Source organism: Heteronotia binoei, chromosome 21, assembly GCF_032191835.1.
Source record: "Heteronotia binoei isolate CCM8104 ecotype False Entrance Well chromosome 21, APGP_CSIRO_Hbin_v1, whole genome shotgun sequence".
NCBI classification, from domain to species: Eukaryota; Metazoa; Chordata; class Lepidosauria; order Squamata; family Gekkonidae; genus Heteronotia; species Heteronotia binoei.
In genome coordinates, this window is record NC_083243.1 from 79,572,553 (window position 1) to 79,594,379 (window position 21,827).

The 21,827-nt window shown below is 43.5% G+C and overlaps 1 protein-coding gene and 1 long non-coding RNA gene across 2 annotated transcripts in view; both read left to right on the top strand.

Annotated features, from left to right (window-relative positions):
* The window catches only part of RTF1 (RTF1 homolog, Paf1/RNA polymerase II complex component), a 70,153-nt gene extending 56,404 nt beyond the window's left edge, over window positions 1-13,749 (top strand). Inside the window, exons 17-18 of the mRNA XM_060263312.1 lie at window positions 7,407-7,518; window positions 11,110-13,749. Coding sequence (XP_060119295.1) covers window positions 7,407-7,518; window positions 11,110-11,216 — 219 coding nt within the window. The 3' untranslated portion in view covers window positions 11,217-13,749. The remainder of the gene's footprint in view (window positions 1-7,406; window positions 7,519-11,109) is intronic.
* The window catches only part of LOC132590295 (uncharacterized), a 394,082-nt gene that overhangs the window by 155,933 nt on the left and 216,322 nt on the right, over window positions 1-21,827 (top strand). The window lies entirely within an intron of this gene.

Sequence of the window (21,827 nt, forward strand, 5' to 3'; positions counted from 1 at the left end):
GGGGTGATTTGATGGGTGAGGAATTCGCCCTCCTAAGCAACATATGATCCAATTTAGATTGTTTGAATGACGGTTGAGAAACCTCTTCTTCAAAAGTTTATGTCCTTTTCAATCCCATTGTTGACAAGCAGCCAAAGCACAACCACCAAAGGCTATGCTGGAACAGAAAACTTAAAATACAATCCAGAGGTAGAAGGGAGACGCTTGGAATAACACAGGTGAAAATAATAGTGACACTAAAACTTCAAACAGTCTTTTCTCAAAGGAGGAGCTAAATAATCTCACAAAATCCACAACTTGAAAAGGTTCCTCTGCCAAGGATAAACTTCCAAAACTAGACTTAAAGAAAGACATAAAATCCTCTGGCTGAAGTTTCTTAAACTCCACTCCCAGCAGTAAATGGACGGCAGATAATTGACTCCTCGTTAGTGGAGTAAGATAAGATAAAACTTGTCCACCCTTGCCAAAAGGGAAGAACAAAGTTGTAAGCAGCAATAGATGAGTTTAAAACATCAATTGAAGGTTTTAAAAACTTTGATAACTTAGCTTTTTAATCAGAGACAAAGTCACCGCCGTCCTTAAGCTGGGCGTGCTGGAACCGGAACCCATTCTTATGGCTCCAATGAGCAAGCAACCATGCAGATCAATGAAAGAGAACAATTTTGCAAGGGGCAAGAGCCACCAATTGGCAAACTTTGTGAATACCTCAGCGGGAAAGCCATCAGGGCCTGATGCTTTACCCGCTTTTAAATCCTTCAATAAATCACTGATTTCCTCTAAAGTTACTGGAGGTCAGACCGGCATATCAGTAACTGTGGGGTTTGCTAAAATAGGAGGGGATACACATGAAGCAGCAAAAATGTTAGAGAAGTAATCAACCCATCTTTGCGCAGAAATATTTGGGTCAGTAACAGAATTTTTAGATTACCCGAAATGATTCTCCAGAAAGCCTTATTATCATTAGATTTTATCGAGTGGTAAAGTTGGTCCCATTTATTCTGAAAGAAAACTTTAAATTGTGCTCTCAGTTCTTGTTTCCAAGCTAAACAATCTGTATCGAACCAGCTAGAGAAACTAGACCTAGACAAGATCACAGGTTTAGCTTTAGCACTACAGTAATCAATTAATAATGAGAATCCTGAAAGGATTGTATCATCTGAATTGGAATTCATGATTGAATCCCTTAATCTGCACAGTGCTTCAGAGCCAAAGAGGGAAGGGGACCACTTGATTTTTTTTTAGAATATTCTCAGAGGCTTTCACCGATTGGGAAGATGATACCATATTAAACTCCAGATCCAATCTTAAAGAGTGAATTAGGGCAAGTGGTCACTTTCCTTGCGCAAATCAATGTAAAAGTTATCGATAGATGGCAGAAGTTTGGATGAACCCAAACAAAAATTTATCACACTGCAACCCCATGTGGAAAAAAAAGTAAAATCAGTTGCAGCCGGAAATTTGGAGAGACCATTAAATATTACAGCATTGTGTGCTATTCAGAATTCAATTAATCTAAGACCCACCTTATTGGTTAAAGTATCTTTAGAACAATAGGGCAAACATAATTGTAGTGGAAGGGATTCAGCCGCTTCACAGCCAAAATGAGAGATCCATTTCTGATTATTACTGCCTATCCGAGCATTAAAATCACCAAAAATCATGAGCTGAGCAGTATGGAATTTCCTAGACAAAGACATCACATAATCAGAAAATGGTAAATTGGATTTCACCAAAGCAGCCAGGTCTGCTTTACTGCGACCTTTAGAATGATTTCTGTAAGCGGTGAGATTAAAAACTTTAAAATCTATCAGTCTAAAACTGTCTTCCGCCTCTGGAGACAGCTGAACAGTGCCAATTACCACCCAACAGAACCCTCTTATTTTTTTTTTCCAGAAATTTTAAGATTTTATTGATAAAGATATCAATAAAAAATCTTATCAATAAAATCCAACAGAACCCTCTTAATGGCATCGGGCAAGCGGCCAAGAGAAGTGGAGGAGGAATCTGCTTCTTTGCCAGTTTGCAAACAATTTAGGATAGAGGACTTTTTTACCTTGAACAGCAAGTCCAAATCTGCTCTGCCATCATTTGCTATTAACACATCGAATCACTTCTCCCCTCTAGAAGACGAGTTAGAGCCAGCAGAAAAGGAGGAACTGACTAATGAACTGACTAATGAGTCTGAACACGAAGATGTCATAGACTCTCAACTCCAGTCTTGGGTGGGGCCTTTAAAGGTGCAACAGAGACAGCATGAGTTACAAATATACTGTGATAATGAAGAAAGATCCATGTCTTCTGACGAGCTCGCCCCATTTACCCTGATTGCAAGCACAGTGGAATGTATCTTTAAAAAGTTAAAGGGATTAGAAGATCAAATTCTTGACCTTTCTTTGGAAATAAAGAGACTATCAGTGTCAATGGATAAAGTTCACTTAGCCCAGCTGGATGATACTTCTATTGGAGCTTCAGCCCCTTTAAAGCGGTGTCCGTCTGCAACACAGGAGTCTAAGGTCAGTGTGGGCCATGGAAGGAACATGCAACAATTGGTTCTACAGCCCAATAAGGTATGCATCACAGTTTGTCCTTATGGCAGGAAGACCCCATGCTGAAGAAGTAAACTTCTAGTTAAATCTCATCTCTGTGAACTTCTTCATCTGAACTATCACAAAATTGACTTGATTACCATCAAATCTCTTAATGATCAGTCTGAAATGCAGAGAATTCTGCTTACCTTTCAATCCCCCAACATTCCTTCACTAATTTTGAGGTGAAACAATTACTTATGGTTGAAGGGGGTTTTCCCTGTGCGATCCTTTATTAACTCTCAAACTAATGCGCTGCTGCCTAACCTATCCGCAAGGGACAGCACGCGAAGTAATCCTCATCTTTTGAAGAAGGCATCATCTTCAGTGGCAAAATATAAGGCTTCAATGTGTTTTAAGGTATCCAGAGCATGCTCTGGTCAGTCCCAATCAAACCCTGAGTTGGATAATGAGTCATCAGTGCAGCTCTCTATGGATGTGATGCATAGTCCCCTTAATGTTTCAATAGAAGATGACCTTCTGCAGTCATTTGGGAGCCTTCTAGCAAAACAACAGGCGATCCTCGTAAGACTTGAATGTACTAAGGGGCAGCTGCAAAGGTCTTTAGAGCTGGGGAAATCAGTTCCTTCAATCAACCTGGATCCTGCAGGCAACCACCTATCCCTTTGTCCCCCATCGGCTGACTTAATTGATCTGACTATGGAACCCTCTCTAACTGGCTCACGGGCACCTCAACATAATGGCTGTATTTTCACTGATGATGCCAGGGTGCTAGAAGGGATATCCATTATCGATTGACTACCAGCTAGGGAAGCTACAAGGAATATCCACATTGTCTCCTGGAACATAGCTGGGTTGAAGAGTAAAGTGAATGACTCAGATTTTTTGGACTTTTTGAAATCCTTTGATTGTGTCTTCCTTCGGGAATTGTTTAATCGACGCTGGGGCTCTCACATTTGAACTAATCACCCATTCATCGTGAGCTGTTGAAAAATGCTTCAATCTAATCAGAAAATACAATACACCCCGCTTCAGCTTAATATTTCTTTTACTTCATGGTGATTCTGACCTCCCACCGGGATAGGTTCTGGAGCTTCGGGTCTGGGGTGCCAGGGCCTCGCTCCAGGGTCTTTCTGGAGGAGGCTGCAATGAAAGATGGAGTGTATCTTACTAAGCAGTTTTGGTAATTCGAGTTCTACAGTCACTTTATTGATCACATGTTTTATATGGAATGGTCCCAAAAACTTGTGTGTCAGTTTTTTAGAGGTTTGTGGTAGTGGCAAGTTTTTGGTGGACAGAAATACTGTTTCTCGTACTTTAAAATCCCAAGCAGGAGAATGGTGCTTGTCTTAATGTTTTTTGTAAGTCTCTTTAGCCAATTCCAAATTTTCTTGGATGTTTTCCCAAGCTTTCCCCATCATTGTTTAAAAGTTGATGGGGTTTCAGTTATTGGTCCTCCCGGTAACTGTGGGAAGGGTTTCCTTTCATAGCCATTTACTACCAGAAAGGCGGAGGATTTGGTTGAGCTATGTATGCTGTCATTATAGCCATACTCTGCAAAAGGGAGCAACTCTGCCCTATTCGACTGTTGTTAGTTCACAAAGCATCTTAAATATTGCTCCAGCAACGCTATCCAAGTGTGAGCTCCATAAGACGGAACTGGATTACCTGGGCTACCCTCTCCGTCTGTCCGTCAGTTTGAGGGTGATATACAGAGCTCAATCCCTGCTCGATCCCAGTTAACTTACAAAACTCCCGCCAGAAGTTGGCAACGAACTGTACTCTAATTTATCCAGAAAAGAGTGTAATTTCACCATGTGTTGGAAGAATAGTTGGGCTAGTTTTTTAGCCATGGGTATCTGTGAGCATGGGATGAAATGTGCTTGCTTAGAAAAGGTGTATACTACCACAAGAATTAGGGTTTTTCCTATGGAAGGAGGGAGTTCTATGATAAAATCCAAGGAGACCACTGACTAGAGTCTGGCTGCTGTCTCCAGTGGTTGTAAAAAGCCTGGCAGTTTTCCCCCTTGCCTTTTAGCCATTAAACAAATTGAGCAAGAGGCTACATAGTCAGATATGTCTCTTTTCATAAACGGCCACCAAAATTGCCTATTCACTAGGTGCAGGGTTTTGACATATCCAAAATGCCCGGCTAGTGTATTGTTATGACAGGACTATAGTACTTCTTCAGGTTTTTCGCGCTTTGCCTGTGAGCGGGTGGTCACAGTTCCTCCCAAGTGGCTGTGGGAGATTAACAAATTGACCACTTCTTCTCTTTGGCTATTGTGCTGGGGGAGGCGAGATAGCGCGTCCACTAAGAAATTCTTAGACCCCGGGATGTGTTTCATTTGAAATCGAATTAGGCGAAGAATACCACTAGATTTGTTTCTCAGTTAGTTTTCTGCACCCTGTTAGGGCTTCCAAGTTTTTATGGTCTGTCCATATCTCGAACGGGACCCTCACTTCTTCTAACCAAGATCTCCACATCTTTAATGCGAATGTTACAGCAAACGCTTCTTTATCCCACACCAACCAGTTCCTTTGATCTTGGGAGAATTTTTTGGAGATGTAAACGCAGGGTTTTAGGGACCCCCCCCCCAAATCTGGTTGCATTAGAATTGCCCCCACGGCAACATCACTGGTGTCACATTGGGCTACAAAGGGTTTTAATTCATTGGGATGAATCAAAATGAGTTCACTGGTGAACAGTCTCTTTAATTTGGTGAACGCCTCTTGACAGCTCTCCGTCCAATTCAATTTTGCTCCCGGCCGCTTGGCCTCGGGACCTCTCCCATTCGTTTTAAGGAGGTCCGTAAGGAGAGCATGTTGTGGGTGAACCCTTGTATAAAACTACGGTAAAAATTCGCAAATCCGATAAAGGATTGGAGCTGTCTACGTGTCCTCAGGGGTTCCCAATCTAGCACTGCTTGTATTTTGGCTGGGTCCATCGCCAACCCCCTCTCCAACTCTCGGTAGCCCAGGTAATCCAGTTCCGTCTTATGGAACTCACACTTGGCTAAACTCATTGGGGAAGGTGTGTCCCCAATAGAACACGAAGCTGTTAGCTTGTATCAAAAAGTACTCCACCTCCTCGGGATCCCTGTCGAGGGTGGCATCCAGCTCATGGCCTCTGTCGTAATCCCTCAGCGGCGGTGGCTGAGGCTGCTGGGATTGTTGCAGTGGTGGTGGAGGAGGTTGATGTGGTTGCCCCACTCTCGGCGCTGGCGGTTGCAGTGCCCAGTCTAACTGCCTCCTCACTTCTTGGGTCATGAATGCACTGTTTGCTTGCATTTCTTCTTTGAGACCTCTGGCCATCTCTGCCATCTCCAACCTCATCGTCTGGAGGAAATCCAGTGGGTTGGGATTTTGTTTTTCCTCCTCCTCTTCATCTGGGATCGCATTGGGACTTCATTCTTCTCAACCATTCCCGCCACTCGCCTCAGAGGTTTCTTGGTCACTGTTGTCCCCCATTCGTGTGCGTGGAGGGTGGGGGTAGTGCTAAGATCGCCTCTCTGCCCTCCTGGCATCGAGCATGTGCCATGGAGGCTACCTTGGGGCTGTGTCAGGTCCTTCCTTGCCAACCAGCCGTTCTGGGTTGTTGGGGGCTTCTCAGTTATATGGAGCTCTCTCCACCATTGTGGTAGAAAGTTTCCAATTCGGTTACGTCCCCCTAGGTGGGATTACTTCCAAAATGTCAAGTGCTAATATTTCTTAATAACCAGTCCTTTGTTTTAAATCAAAAGTAGGTTTATTGTTAGAAACTCAGGAGCTGTACCAAGGACACAAGCCTTGGGAGTAATGACGTACAAACGGTTACACATTTGCTATATACAATATCATCAGAGGTTACCATACAGATGCATACTTGAGTCACGGGTTCAAAGGTTACTAAACAACTATCTATTTTATTACTAAGGAATTTTAGACTATTGGAAACATCAAACATTCTCACACTACTCTGGGAAGAGATAAGGGTTGTCTGTGTGAAACTGTGGGAGAGGCGACTTGAAGGTAACATCAGCAGGCTGCAGCATAAACATCCTAGGGCAGATGGATTTATTATTTGCCAACTGGCTGTAAATAAAGGGGGGAGAAATGGTGAGCTGGTGACCTGCTCTCTATCTAGAAAAATGCAGTACAGAAATGAGCGTGCTTGACAACCATCTTGTAAGAGAGAAATTAGAATTGGTTTTTTTCAAGATTGGTCTTGGGAGAAAAGCGTTCTTAAATAGCTGAATGTTGTTACGTGTTTAATGTTGACATTCGCTATCCTCCAGTCCTTTTTCTTCAGTCGACAGAGATAATAATGCAGTATTATCAGGATAAATTAGAATTGAAAGATCTTGATTATTAAAGATAGGTGCATGGTGAGTTGGTCCTGAAACTGCTTTAACAATATCATTGATATATAGATTAAATAAATGAGGGAATAGAAGAGAACCTTGTTGAACACCTGTAAAGGTTGGGAGATAATCTGTAATTTGGGCTCCAAGGCTAGATCTGATTTTCACTCTTGTGCCTTGGTATAATCTAGTCAGTAGCCATAGCAGGCCTCTGCTGATCATAGTTTCCTTTAGCTTTTGCCACAGTATAGCTCTAGAGATGCTATCAAATGCAGATTGTAAATCCACAAAGGCTATATATGGATGATTATTTACTGAAGAAGTATGCTTCTCAATCAAATGAGCTAAAACCAGGCAGTGATCAACTACACAGCATCCTTGGCAGAACCCACATTATTCCTCACTCAGAATTTCTTCCATCTGTTCTTTCAGTCTCATCCTATATATATATAAGCCTAGACATACCTTAGCTTTTAAAACTGTTTGATATTGAAAATTTCCCCTTGTTTTGCTTCAGAGTCAGGGAAAAGACAAAGATATGAATTCAAAATCAGCCAGTGACCTCTCAGAGGACCTCTTCAAAGTGCATGATTTTGATGTGAAGATCGATCTCCAGGTTCCCAGCTCAGGTAAGTGCTGCTGCTGAGGAATGTAAGGTAATGGTGCAGAAACTGAAAGGAAGTGTTTGGTTCCTGTTGGATTCTTGTGTAAAATGTCAGATTCTTTTGAGCAAAATCCCAGTGCTTATGAATGGAAATGTGAATTTTGTACAGATTTTCCTATGCCTGCTTCTGGATTCCTGCTAGCTTGAAGAGTTGAGCCACGGCTAGCAAATGAGTTTGCTAACTGATAACTGATGGAGCAGAAAAAGGACGGCATGTAATCAGAGAAGTTTTATAGTTAGTTGAGGGGAAATGCTTTGGTTTGACCTCAGAGAGTGTTGGGTTTTTTCACTACTGTTCTGTAGAAGTAGCTCCTAGTACAGAGGTGTCAAATGAACTGCCCACAGGCTGGATCAGACCCATCGAGGTCTCTGATCTGGCCCATGAGCAACCTCCCTCCCCCCTACCGGTGCTCTGCTCCACAACCACTGAGCTCCCATATCTTTTCCTCCCTGAACTCAGCTCCTTTGCTTTCTTTTATTTTTCCCAGTCTGGTCACATCCCTCTCCCTTTTCCTCCATCACTGGCTGCCTTCCAGGCTCAACTTCAACCTGAAGCATGGACAGCCATAGGGCAAAGGTTAGAAGGGGGGTGGGGCTGAGGACAGGGAGACGGGACAGCTTGCCCAATCTTCAAACAATCCTGGATGAGGAGCAGCTAGGGCACACATGGAGTACCTGAGATTGACAGGGGGCAGCAACCCCTGGCTGCTTGTGGCTTGCATCAGTGGTGGCAGAGTGGCAGGCTAGGCCCCACTTGGGTGGCATGCCTGCTTTGCAGGAAAGTTTTGGGGGTTAATCTGGTGGGGTGGGGTGGTCAGGTGGTGGACTTCAGGGGCTGCTAAGGGGTCTCTCAGGTTCACAGTTCTTATATAAACACTCTCCAACACTAGCAAAGGCTGGCCTCTTGGGTGTAATACGCCAAGTCTCTCACAAGTCGACTAGAGCCTCTACTCCCAGCCCTTCAGACTTCTAGACCCACATATGTTCCCTCAACCACCTCTCTAGCTCTTAAGAGATGTATAAAGTGTCTGTGACTGTTCAGGTCTTCACGGTGACTCTTCCTTTTAGTCACACACAGCCCCTTGCTGTGTTTATAGAGCTAGCAGTCAGCTTTTCTTCACTCCTCAGCCACTGTCTCAGCTCTCTCAAAGACCAACTCTCTCAGGCTCTGTCAGGCTCTAACTCTCTTCAGCCTCTGTCGGACACTAACTGACTCTCCTCAGCCGTTAGCTGTCAATCTCACACTGAGCGTTCCGAGCACTCTGGCCCCCACCCTCAGGTCACCTGACGCAGGCTCTAGGTGTGCTTGGTTTTCCTTGGTTTTCTGTTAACCCATACCTTACCGTCACAGCTGCAGAGTCTTGTGAGCTACAGGCATTAAAGTTGTGATCTCCTGCATAAATCAGTGTGCTCTGGGGTCATGCCAGAGTCACAGAACATGACTGGCAGTAGACTGCACAAATTGAAACATGAAGTAGCAACCTTCCCTATCTTAATAAATACCCATTGATGCCAATAAAGGTCTATGTATGTATATGTAATAAATACCCAACATATCCTCATGTAATAACCCTTTTCTGTACTGCATTGAATGTAACACTAGGTATTCTTTAAACTTGACTTGGAACAAGTCATCTAATATTGTTTATTATTTTATATTCACTCTTAAGAAGAAACTGGCAAAAAGATTATTTCTAAACACCTGTCTTATCTAGCATATCAGGTGCATTAAAACTTCTTGTGAGAGTCAGCATATACTGAGCTCTGCTTTGAGTGACTTTAACTGTAGCTTAATTTTTCTCACTTTATAGTGTGGTACAGTTTGTTTTAGCCTAGGAAAGTAGTTGGTTTTCTTTTGAAGTGGTTGACCTTGGTTGGCTGGAATAATTTCCTACTCATTTGAAAATGCCTTCTTCATTAGCATCTGTAGTTGAGGTTGTGCTGATTGGCTTTCCGTTAAGTCTCCGCATTATAGCCCTTGACTGCTTATGCTACATCTAGCCTTACTGTTAAAGCTACTCAATTTCTTCTGTGTTTGTCATTTCCAGAGTAAAGTACTTTGTTGTTTTCTGATGGAAAATTCAGATCCAGTCCACTCTAGTTCACTCACTCCCAGGATTGCAGTGTTTAAACATTCCATTTCTTGTTTTACAATTTTGAGTTTATCTTTTGAGTTTGCCTTTTCATACTTCTCGTTTTGCATGTTCCTGCTGTATGCATAGGATAGGATACTTTTCTTCTGCATCCATTCATGTCAACAGCTGAATGTCCTTTTGGCTTTAGTCCAGCTGCATCAATAAGAATAGTGCTCCTCAGTTCTTCCCCAGTAACTGATTGAATGCCATCTGACCAGGGAGGTTTCATCTTCCATCACTCTCTCTCTATATTATTATTATTATTATTATTATTATTATTATTATTATTATTATTATTATTATTATTATTATTATTATTATTATTATTATTATTTTAGATTGTCTCATCATAGGGTTTGTTTATAATTTCAATTTGTATACTGCCTTCTGTGAATTCACAGAGCTCAAGGCAGTTAATAACAGTAGATATACAATGTAATTGTACATTATACAATGTAAAATCCAAAAGATAAGATAGTTGAAAGTTAAAGGTAACATCAGATGGTACCAAAAGCAATACAATATGTATTACTGTCTATCAATAAGCAAAAGAAGGCATGGTAGAAGAGGGAAAAGGAGTGCCAGATAGGTGGAACCCACTGCTATTCTCAACCGAAAAACTGGTGGAACATCTCTGCCTTGCATGCCCTGTGGAGCTGCATAAGGTCCTGCAGGGCGTGGATGTTATTTGGCAGAGAGTTCCACCATGTGGGAGCCAGGACTGAAAAGGCCCTGGCTCTGGTCAAGGACAGCAGGACATCTTTAGAGCTAGAGATCACCAATAGATTGTTCTCAGCAGAGCATATAGCTCTTTGAGGGACATACCAGAGGAGGCAGTCCCTAAGATGCATGAGTTTCAGACTTTCATGCCCTTCAGGGCCTTAAAAGTCAGAGTTTCATGCCCTTCAGGGCCTTAAAAGTCAGTACCAAAACCTTGAACCTGATCCGTTACTCCCCAACTGGTGCAACACAGGTTGAATATGTGTGGTCCATGGTGTTCCTGTCAGGACCCGCATTCTGAACCAGTTGGAGTTTCCAGATCAGTCTCAAAGTCAGGCAAGCACAGAGATAGTTAGAGTAATCCAGTCTGGAGATGAACATTGTGTGAATTACTGTGTATAGCTTTCAAGGTAAGAGTTGATCAGAAGTGGTAGCAATATGTTGCTTTATGGTAAATAATGCTGCATTGAAGTATGGGACAGAAATCAAACCCTAAGTCTCTATGGCATTTGTCACCAAGATGCTGAGTTTATTTTGTGACAGCCTGATGTGTATGGTCTCTTTCCTTTACAGACCAAAGGTTGGTCTGTACTTATTTTTTACTGCTTCTACTGCAAGAGCAATACAGGCCAGCACCAGGCCTCCTCTCAAGCCAACACTGCACTGCATAAATCCTTAATCTGTGTCTTTTCTCCCAACAGAGTCCAAAACACTGGCTATCACCTCCAAAGCTCCTCCTGCAAAAGATGGTGCACCCCGGCGATCACTGAACCTGGAGGACTACAAGAAAAGGAGGGGGCTTATTTGAGCATACCCACTCTCTGCTGCTTCTGATCCTGCATGCTTCATGATGTCCATTATTTTGTTCCTTCCCTCTTCAGTTTGCCCTTTGGGGTTGGAGCAGCAACAGAGCTGGGAAGAGACTCTTTGAAATTGCCAGCCATCTGTAATATAAACCATTGACTCTTTACTGTATAGATCTCCCTTCTTTCCCTTTCCACCTGTCACCCACACATGTGGATCCGTGCTATTTAGGTTTTGGGGTTTTTTATTTTGATTTTTTATACGGCTGGTTGGCTGGCTGTTAATATTCAGTATTAACCTGGAGTCTGGATTTCTGCAGGAATCTCATTGAGGCAGTAGCAGCATTCCCACTTTTGGCTGACTTGCCACCACAGGCAAAAAAAGTTAAATGTGGCACAAGGCCTCTTGGGGCTTGAAAGTTACCTGCATCTTTTTTCCCCTCCTCTTCTCCCCCCCAACTCCTAACGTTGGAGAAGGACATCTTTACAAACTAAGTTAGGTTGGAAATGTACATTTTTGTGGGGGTGGGTGGGTTGTGCAAATTTTTTCCAGGTGGTTTTTTTATCATTTTTAACCTGCAGTACTGTTTATATCTGTCACAGTTCTTTACAGTTGTCTTCAATTTCTGTCAGCTACATTGGAGCATCCAAAACAGCAGGAGCAGTTTAGTCAAAGAAATACTTCTTGCTAAACAACAACAAAAAAGTTCAGCTGACAATAGCTGCGTAGCTTCACATTTCTCTATTCCTTTTGCACAGACTTGTAAAAATCACCCCCCTTCTCCCTCCAATGTCTTGTTTTGTAAAGTCTTTACTTACATACATAATAAATTCCCTGTTACAGAGAGGCGGAACAACCTTTCCCCCTTCCTTTTTTTTTTTTTTAAAGAATACCAAATCTATATGCTCACACAGCTTTTATTTTCCCTCATGGTCACCTCATCTTTTTCAGGCCAGATTTTTAAAATTTTGCCTCTTGTTTAAACTTTTTTTAAAATCTTGATTCACAGAATGGAAAAGATACCGTAGAAAATGTGACTAGGATAATATGGGAGCGCAGTTATTTGACCTATATGTAACTGGTACAATATGTGCAGTGCAACTCTAGCACAAAAATTGTATGTATGGAATGTTTGAATAGGAACAAGATGACTGCTTGATAATCACTCAGGTGTAAAGATCAAAGTGTAAATAAATGATGTTTTATCAAAGAGCTCTTCAGAATGAAATACGGTGGGTTATACTGAACAGAGGACAACACACACACCAGTGATCCAACAGATTACTCTAGTGCCAGTGCTGGAAAGTGCCCTAAATTAAGGTTGCTTTTCTGACTTGGGGTTTAAAAGGAAAAATCCTAACATGCATAAAGCATTCTTAAGCAAGCCCAACAAATTTTTTGCTTATATCTATCTGAATAGAAATTTGAATCTTGTGGCTATTATTTGTGGGATCCTTATTGATGCTTTAATGTATCTGTTAAAAAATTCTTTATTTAAGACTAGGAAGACATGTAACTGTCAAACCTGAAGAAATGAAGAGGGGATTAGGGAGAAACCTCCACAGAATCCTCCCCCTGAAGCGGTTCTTGTCAAGTCGTGTAAACTGTGTGGCTTTATTTACTAGATAGTCCATAGTTTGTGACCCACTTTGTGGACTATTGTGTAAATATGTAATCATTCTGTTTTTCTGCCGTTTTTTCCGAGCCGCCCTTCCTTGAGCTCGATTTTGTGATCTCTTATTTACATATGTGCTTCTAACTTTTTTTAAAGAGTGGATTTCTAGAATCTGCCAATGTATAACTGTTTGGGCACCATCATGATACACACTATGTGGATACACAGCTGGTCCCACTTGATTTTTGCCAGCAATGTCTGTAGTAGCCAGTCTCCCCAACACCAACACTTACGATAAAGAAAAACATTATAAAACTATTGCAGGGTTTAATAGCCCACCAACTGCTATAAAAACTAGGACATAGGAGAATGAAAAAGCAAACAAAGGCTGAAACCTATAACTTTCTTGATATTTTGCTAACTCTGCCCTGAGGGCAGTCCACACCAGACCCTTGCAACAAAGGCACACCTGCTGATGTGGGCTATATAACCAAAATCCTGATGGCATCTCTAAGTTGTAAATAATGTAGCAGTTTTATCCTTTCCAAAGGGGTTAATAGGCCTAAAGAAATGGGGAGGTGGGTGATGTACTTAGAAAGAACAAGTAAAGAAATCATCCCCTATTTGCTAAATGAAAAATTCTGCTTTGAATAGAGGTCATGGACTACAAGTCCTTGGATGCCATCTGTTTTTTCACAGAGAATAATGCATTGAGGGAGTAATTTTTTTTCTCAGATAGCTATGAAATTAATTGTGTATGAAGGTGTAATGTTTTCTCCTCTTTAAGTGCATGTGACGGTGAGTGACGACAACACTGGCTCATTGGGAGGGGATGGGTTTATTTGCTTTAATTCATTTGATGTCTTGGCAGCATTCGTTAAAAATGTATAGACTGCTATAAATAAACTTTGGTTGGTTTTAATGAGACTGTTCGTATTTAATCCTTTGGATGCATAAAGTATTCTGTACACCTCAAATGCTATTTGTACTTGTCCCTGATGCAACAGTAAGTGAGGCCAGATAGTTTGCTTTCATTGTAACTGAGGAATAACCCAAAAATCTTCTTCGTGGTCTCTGTGCTTCACACCAATGGGATATAGTGCGCCTGCGCTGGTTCCGATCGATACTTCAAAGCCTATCCTAGAAGGATTTCTACGCCCTCTCAATGGTCATGCGTGTGGGCTCCATCACGCATGCCCACTGGGACAGGCACGAGGATCCTGCCAATTCCCTTCTGACCGCTGTGCAGATCGGTTCCCCTTTCCAACTGCTCGTCGGTACTCACCATTTTCTTCCTCTCGACTATTCTGTCGACCTTTTTCCTACAAACAAAGAGAAAACTTCTGTGGCAGAGGGTAAGGACTGTTACCCGAGTGCACTCCTCCCCGGTCGGGGTAAAAGGTCCCCTACCCACCCCATCCCTTGGGGCGGCGTGGTACTCCACCACCGCATGATAAAACTTTGGGGGTTCTTCAAGAGGTGCAAACGGTGTGGCAGTAAAATTCCCCCACCGGATGGACACGAACTTTGTTGTGCCTTGGGGAAGTCCACTGACCAGACTCCTGCGCACATTGTGCAGAATTTTCAAAGCAGACACGAAAAAACCGTGCTGCAAGACTCAAAACAGCCCTCATGGAATCCGCCCTCACCGCGCATTCCATGGCTTCGTCGCAACACGACTCTAGACTAGCTTCCACTTCGACTGCCATGACTACCGCTCGATCCAATGCTGAATGGTCGGTGCCGAAACGCTCTACCCCGGCACCTGAATTGGAAGCCTCCACTCCTGCCAAAAAACACAGGGAGGACAAAGAATGAAAGAAGGATAAGGAGAAACGAAGTAAAAAAGACTCGACTAAGAGCTCGCATCCAACTCCATCGCCCTCAGGACAGATTCCGGCACCGGGGAAGATACCACCACTCCAACTTCTGCACTTCCCCATACACCAGCTGTCAGGGCAGAAGGGCAACACGCAGGACACCAGTCTGTCTGACTTCGAAATGGACCTTACCCAACAATCATCCCGTTCTACATCTTTAGGATCAAACGTTGACTCACCTACACAACCGGCACAACCCGATCCCATGCCAAGAGACACTCCTTTGACACTGAAGCCACCGACCCAACTGAGCCCAGAACAACCGGCACCAAAACAACCAGAAGCCCCGAAACTTCCACCTCCGCCACCACAGTGGTGGTATATGTATGGGACTTGTCCCATGCCACCCATTCCATGGATGCCCCGCTCATATCCAGACTGGGATGCCTGTTCCATGATGTCTCACCACTCTAAGCATCGGGACCAAGACCGCCTGGCACCTGAGACACCGACACCGAAGAAGCCCAGACGAGACCGTACCCACCGACTCTGAAACCAAGTACTCCTCTAGATCTCCAGAGCTTTCTGAAGGTGAGGTGACATTCTCTGACTCAGATGGTGAGTCCAACCGCTCCAAGCAACCCAAGACAAGCCTGGAAACCTCTCCCCTACAACAACCATTGGAGGAAGGCTCCATCTCACCCTCTGAAGACAGCGCCTATAGCAATTTCATCAAGCGAATGGCTCAAGCTCTTTCGCTACCAGTATTGTAACTAAAACCTACCATAACAGACACAGTTTTCAACATACTGCAGAAGGACACCTCAACACCAATATCTCTTCCTATGACCTCGGTACTCCTTCAGGCCGCTAAATCGCTTTGGGACAAACCAGCCTCGACACTGGTCTCTTCAAGGAGAATCAACCACATGTACAAAATCCAAGAAACTGAGGCCAGCTTCCTCTTTAACCACCCTAAGGCCAACTCGGTTGTGGTAACGTCCTCCTCCGAGAGCAAAAAGACACGCTTTACCATCTGACAAGGAAGGGAAGAAGCTAGACAGTATGGGCAAGAAGTTTTACGCAGCCTGGGCGTTAGGCATAAAGACGGCCAATTACATAGCATGCATGAGTTGATACCAGTATGCTCTGTGGGAGAAGACCACACAGTTCACCTCCATGAAACCGGAAGACAAACGTCAAGACTCCAAATGTCTCCTTAAGGAGGGGATGTTAGTTGCAAAACGTCAGGTCAATACAGCAAAACATTCACTGGATATATCCACTAAGACGCTCACGTCAGCAGTCACTCTTCAACAACACTCCTGGCTCTGAGCAACAGCACTCTCATCTGATACCAGGTCTTGAGTTGAGGACCTACCTTTTGAGGGAGAGGGCCTCTTTAGTTCCACCATGGACACTACCCTCCGAGAGCTGGACAAGAGTATTAAAATGTCCAGAAACTTGGGAGTTTCAACATCCTCCAGGACTCAGAAACAAAAAATGTGGTCGAAATCCTGGTTTAAAAAACCTTATTCGAAGCCATCTCCAGAGAGACCATGGTCTCCTCAGTCACAGCTTAGCCAATCCAGACCTACGTACGGAGCTAAACAGAAGTTCACCCCTGCTCAACAACAGTCTAAACACAAGGGCGCCAAGTCAACTAAACAGAGTCTTTGATTTCACTCTCCAGACCCCTCCGACATTCCAACCTACCTGTCTTTACCCATACTTATCTGTCTGGCAGAGGATAACGTCCGACAAGTGGGTCCTTACGATCATCCAGGAAGGATACCCCATAAAATTTCTTCAGATTCCTCCTCTCTCCGGCATCATCATCACACCACCAACACCCATCTTGTTGGAGGAAGTACAAAACCTCATTACCAAAGCAGCAATAAAATCTGTCACCTCACCCGCCCATGACCTTGGTTTCTATTCCCGATATTTTATGGTACCCAAGAAATATGGGGGCCTCCGCCCCATTATAGACCTCAGAGCACTCAACACCTTCATAGTCTACAAAAAATTCCGAACATTCTACCTCTCCTTTGGGAAAATGCCTGGATGACCACCATAGACCTCCAAGGATGCATACTATCTATGTCTATATAGTTTAATCTACTCCCCAGTCGGTTACCAAGATGTTTGATGGCGTCATCCTTTGTTTTCCACCAAATTTTCCTGCCTCCAAATGGGCAAATTGTTAAACATATCTTATTCTTTTGAAGTACCAAGGATTGTTTTATGTGTCTATCAACCCAGTGAGACTGCATTTGTCCTTTAACTTCATTAGTTCTCTTTACAGGTGAGCTCCGTCTCTCATGATAATATGCAGCAGCTGGGAGATTCCTGTCTTTAATTAACAGTTCAATTTTTGAGGAGAGTTTGTTGATGTTATTTTGTATTTCAGAAACTCTTTCCAAAATCAAAGTCACTGTTTTCGCTGTAAGGTCTGCATACTTATTAATTGTTATGTCTGACTCTCTAGCCTTTTCTTCTCTAATGATTTGCGGTTCCAGCAGTTTTTCCCATTGTGTTTCAAAACAAACTGCGTCAGGCATTTCAGACTCAGACCCCAAATCCTCATGACATTCAGCCAGGGGAGCAAAATAATTTGCAACTGGCACGTTATAAATAACTGTGTTTTCTTTTTCAAAAAAGTCGCAAATTTTTGTCTGTTTATTTGCAGGGAGTTGTAAATCATCCCCTCCTCTTTCTGTCACCTCTCCTTCATCCTCTCTTTCTTTCCTCCTTTTAAGTGCTCCTGTCCTTGGTACCATAAATCACTCTAGTTTTTCACTCTTGAGGGAGTGGATAACAGATAGCAGCTGTTTAGACAAGATAGTAACTATCGACACCAAAGCATCAAGGCTACAGCTTAAAAAGCTACTTGGCACTAACACAAACTCCTTGAGGTTTCCTTATTAGACTAAGAGCAAATTGATGAAGTTAAATGAAAGGATAAATAAAATAACAAGATAAAATATACAGTCTCACTGAGCGGTGATAAAGAAGCCGTCCACTCCAACCACTCCCGGAACCGGAACTTAATAGCTGCAGTGTTATTGTGGAATTTTTACTTAATGAATATTTATCTTGCCCTTCCTCCAAGGAATATGGTGGCATTCTTTGAGTTTTCCTGCTTTTATCATCACAACAACCCTTTAAAGTAGGTCCCAATGAGAGACAATGATTTCATGGCTAGGCAAATCTCCCTAGTTCAAATGTAGCCCAAGGATGCATACTTCCACCTGTTCATCCATCTCTTGTCCCGCCCTTACCTCCACTTCGCTATTGGGAACCAGCATTTTCAATACACGGCCCTTTCCTTTGGCATCTCTACAGCACCCAGGATGTTCACAAAGACTATGGTGGTCATCGCAGCACACTTAGATCTGCAGAGGATACTAATATTTCCGTACATCGACGACTGGCTAGTGGTCGCAAAATCTCAACAACTTCAAGAACATTTACATATTACCATGACACTCCTACAGGACCTGGGACTCCAGGTCAACTTGGAAGAAGTCACACCTCATACCATCCACTTGGCTGCGGTTCATAGGGGCAATCCTGGACTCATCTCACTGCAAGGCTTTTCTACTGCTGGACAGAATCATAGCGATCCAAGCCCTCATTCGAACCATCCGTCATGAGACAGTTGCCACAGTGCTCCAGATCCAATGATTTCTCGGACTCATGGCATCCATGACCTCAGTCTTGCTCCATGCGCGTCTGCGCATGCATCCTCTCCAGGTATGGCTCATACAGGTGTTTGACCCATTCAGACACCTCCACTGTATCGCAAGGTGTCCTTCACTCCCTGACATGGAAGTCTGATCACAGCTTGGGACAAGGAGCTCCCTTCAAACTCAAGACTCAATCCAAGACCATCACAATGGATGCCTCCCTATGGGGATGGGGGGCCCACCTAGCAGGGATCTGCATAGGGGGCCCTTGGAAACCACACCTAGTACAGTGCCATATAAACTTTCTAGAACTCCTAGCCATACGGTATGCACTTCATTCCTTCCAGCATCTAATTCAAGGCCAGGTAATTTCCATGTTGACAGACAACACCACGGCCCTCTACTACCTGAACAAACAAGAGGGTACAGTCTCCCTCTGGTTATGCAGACTGACCAAGGACATATGGGAGGACTGTCTGACTTGGCAAGTTCACCCGATTGCCTCTCATCTCCCAGGAATACAGAACATGAAAGCAGACTCCCTCAGCAGAGGGGGTGCATCCTTTCATGAATGGGAGCTGAACTGGCTGTACCTGAAACTCCTATTTCAGAAATGGGGGTACCCGGACATAGACGTTTTCGTTACCAGAGAGAACAGGAAATGTCTGGCATTTTGCTTCAGAGGGGGTGCAGACCCTCTGGCGCTGGGGGACGGGCTTCTTTACCCCTGGTGCCACAGACACTTATATATGTTTCCTCAAATACCTTTCACGCCCAAGGTTCTGCACAAGATAATGGAGGAATGGCTGGTGGGCATCTTGATCACTCCTTGGTGGCCGTGACAACATTGGTTCCCGGCCCTGCTCTACCTCTCCAACCAGTCATTTTACCAGTTCCCACTAGTACCAAACCTCCTGCTGGCCCATGGGGGCACAATACGCCACCACGTGCTCCAGTTGAAGCTAACTGCATGGAGGTTGAACTGACTCAGCTGTCCAACAAGATATATCATGTCCTTTTCAATAGCTGCCAGCCATCCACTAGGAAGTCCTATGCGGCAAAGTGGGACTCCTTTGTTCATTACTATACACGTTGGGGGGCCCACACACCTCAGGCAGACCTCACCCTAATTTTTTATTTCCTACTCATCCCTGAGGGTGTATCTTGGGGCTCTCTTGGCTGCACATGCAGAAGTGGACGGTTTCTCCGTGTTCACACATCCATCCACAAAAAAGTTCCTCAGAGGGCTCATTCACCTCTTTCCGCCATCATGCAGACCATTGTCAGCATGGGACCTACCTCTTGTATTATCCAAACTGACAATGAGGCCTTCTGAACCCATGGCCACATGTTCACACCAATTCCTGGCGTGGAAGACAGCCTTCCTAATAGCAATCACGTCCTCGCGCAGAGTGGGGGAGCTTCAGGCACTGTGTTGTGATCTTCCCTATCTCACCTTCATCCTGGATGGGGTAGCCCTGGCCCCTGATCTGAACTTTTTGCCAAAAGTAATTTCAGAGTTCCACTTATCGGCAGACATCGTTCTACCCATCTTTTTCCCCGCCCCTTCCTCAGATGAGGAATGGAGGTTGCATACCTTGGATGTCCAGCGAGCCTTATCCTTCTACTTGCACAGAATGCGGGAGTTCTGCCACTCTTTCTCCCTCTTTGTCTCATATGTGACCCAGGCCAGAGGGAACAGGATATCCGCACAGGGGTTATCTAAATGGATTGTGGAGACCATTAAGCTCTGCTACTTGCTAGCAAAGAAACCTCTCCCGCATCCTATTTGTGCACACTCCACAAGGGCACTGGCTGCATCCACGGCTTTCCTCAGAGGGATCCCACTGATGTACATCTGCAGAGCTGCCACCTGGGCCATGCTGCACACATTCATGAGACATTACACCCTGGACGTCCATCACTCAAGGAGCTCCAGTGGGCCGGGGAGTCTTGGAGGCAGTTCACTTGTGAGAACCTCCAGCACCCTCTTTCCAGGTAGGCCTTATACTGCTTGTTAGTACAACAACAACAAGCCTTTATTGGCATAAAACAGATTTAGCAGTACAAATAACAATGTAAGTAATATAAAATCCTGGAAAATAGAGTACGCAGGGGAGCTAATGTACATAAAATGAGTAAAATATATATAATTTAAAATTTAACAAAATTAAATGAATAAAACAAATAAGATATGGTCATTCCAGAGCCAGTCTCTGTCGGATTTCCATGGCCTGTTGAAGAAATTCGGCAACCATTAAAGTTAACTCAGCAGGTGTCATTTAAAAGTCTGTAGACTTTGCCTGAATCAGCACAGCTCAACATATCTGCTAAAATATCTTTCAAATATATACAACGAATATCATCATAAAGGACAATTCAATAATACATTTCAATACATTTGGGATTACAAAGACAATGGTAGAGTAATCAATCCTGTTAAATCTGCCAAATAAAATAGCAGATGGTAATGCATTGCATCTCGTTAACAAGAAAGCACGCCGTTGTTGTGGTGCTTGCAGAGAGGAGAAATATGACTGCTTGTCAGCTTTTGTTGCGATCTAAAAAATACCTTTCATCTAAAGGAATCTTCCCTACTCATGTCTTCAAGAATGAAATTATTCTACCCCTGATTCATCGAAAGAAATATCTAGACCTACAGAATAACTCTTTAACAGTTGCAGATAGAACTTGTGACTTGTTGAAAGAAAGTCTCTTATTAAAGCAGGGTGGGCAGCAAAAGAGATCTCCTGAGACTTCTTCTGCTGAGTTGAGAGATCTCCAAGATGTGCCTTTGATCAATCTAGATCAACAACAAGATCCACCTCATTTTTCAATCCCCATTCACCCTCCTTTAATAAACTCGAATCTTGATAATACATTGCCTACTCTTTCATCTGAGACTCCATCAACCATCTACCCTCAACGTGAAATCAGGCGGCCCTCGGAAAGGCTGGTCGTTGCTGAGATCCATCCATCACCCACCATGTTTATGGATAATTCCATCAATCCTAAGGATACACTCATCTGGCCAAGCCTTTGTGAACTTAGCAAAAATATTTCTAGAGGCCTTGAAAACGAAGGTATGATTTTTACTTCTTCCTGTTCATCAAACCAATTATTCCAAGATGACTGACTGAGATCCTCTTCATTGTCTTCAATTCCAAATACTTCTCTATTATCGGATATTAAGATCATCTTGCGGAATGTGGCTGGTTGGTGGAATAAAACCAAAGACGCAGAATTCATTAGTTACCTTAAGAACTTTGATGTCATCTTACTTCAAGAGACTTGGTCCCAAAGTCCTATCTACCTTGAAGGCTATAAGCCCTATTCGCTACCAGCCTTTAGAACCAACTCAAGAGGTCGTTTTCAAATGGGTTTGTCTATATTTGTGTCTCTTCTTTATAATTTTGTATGCATCCCCTTACAGGCTGGAAGCGCTACGGAACAAGCTATCAAGTTGGTTTATGGGAATCTTTCTGTGA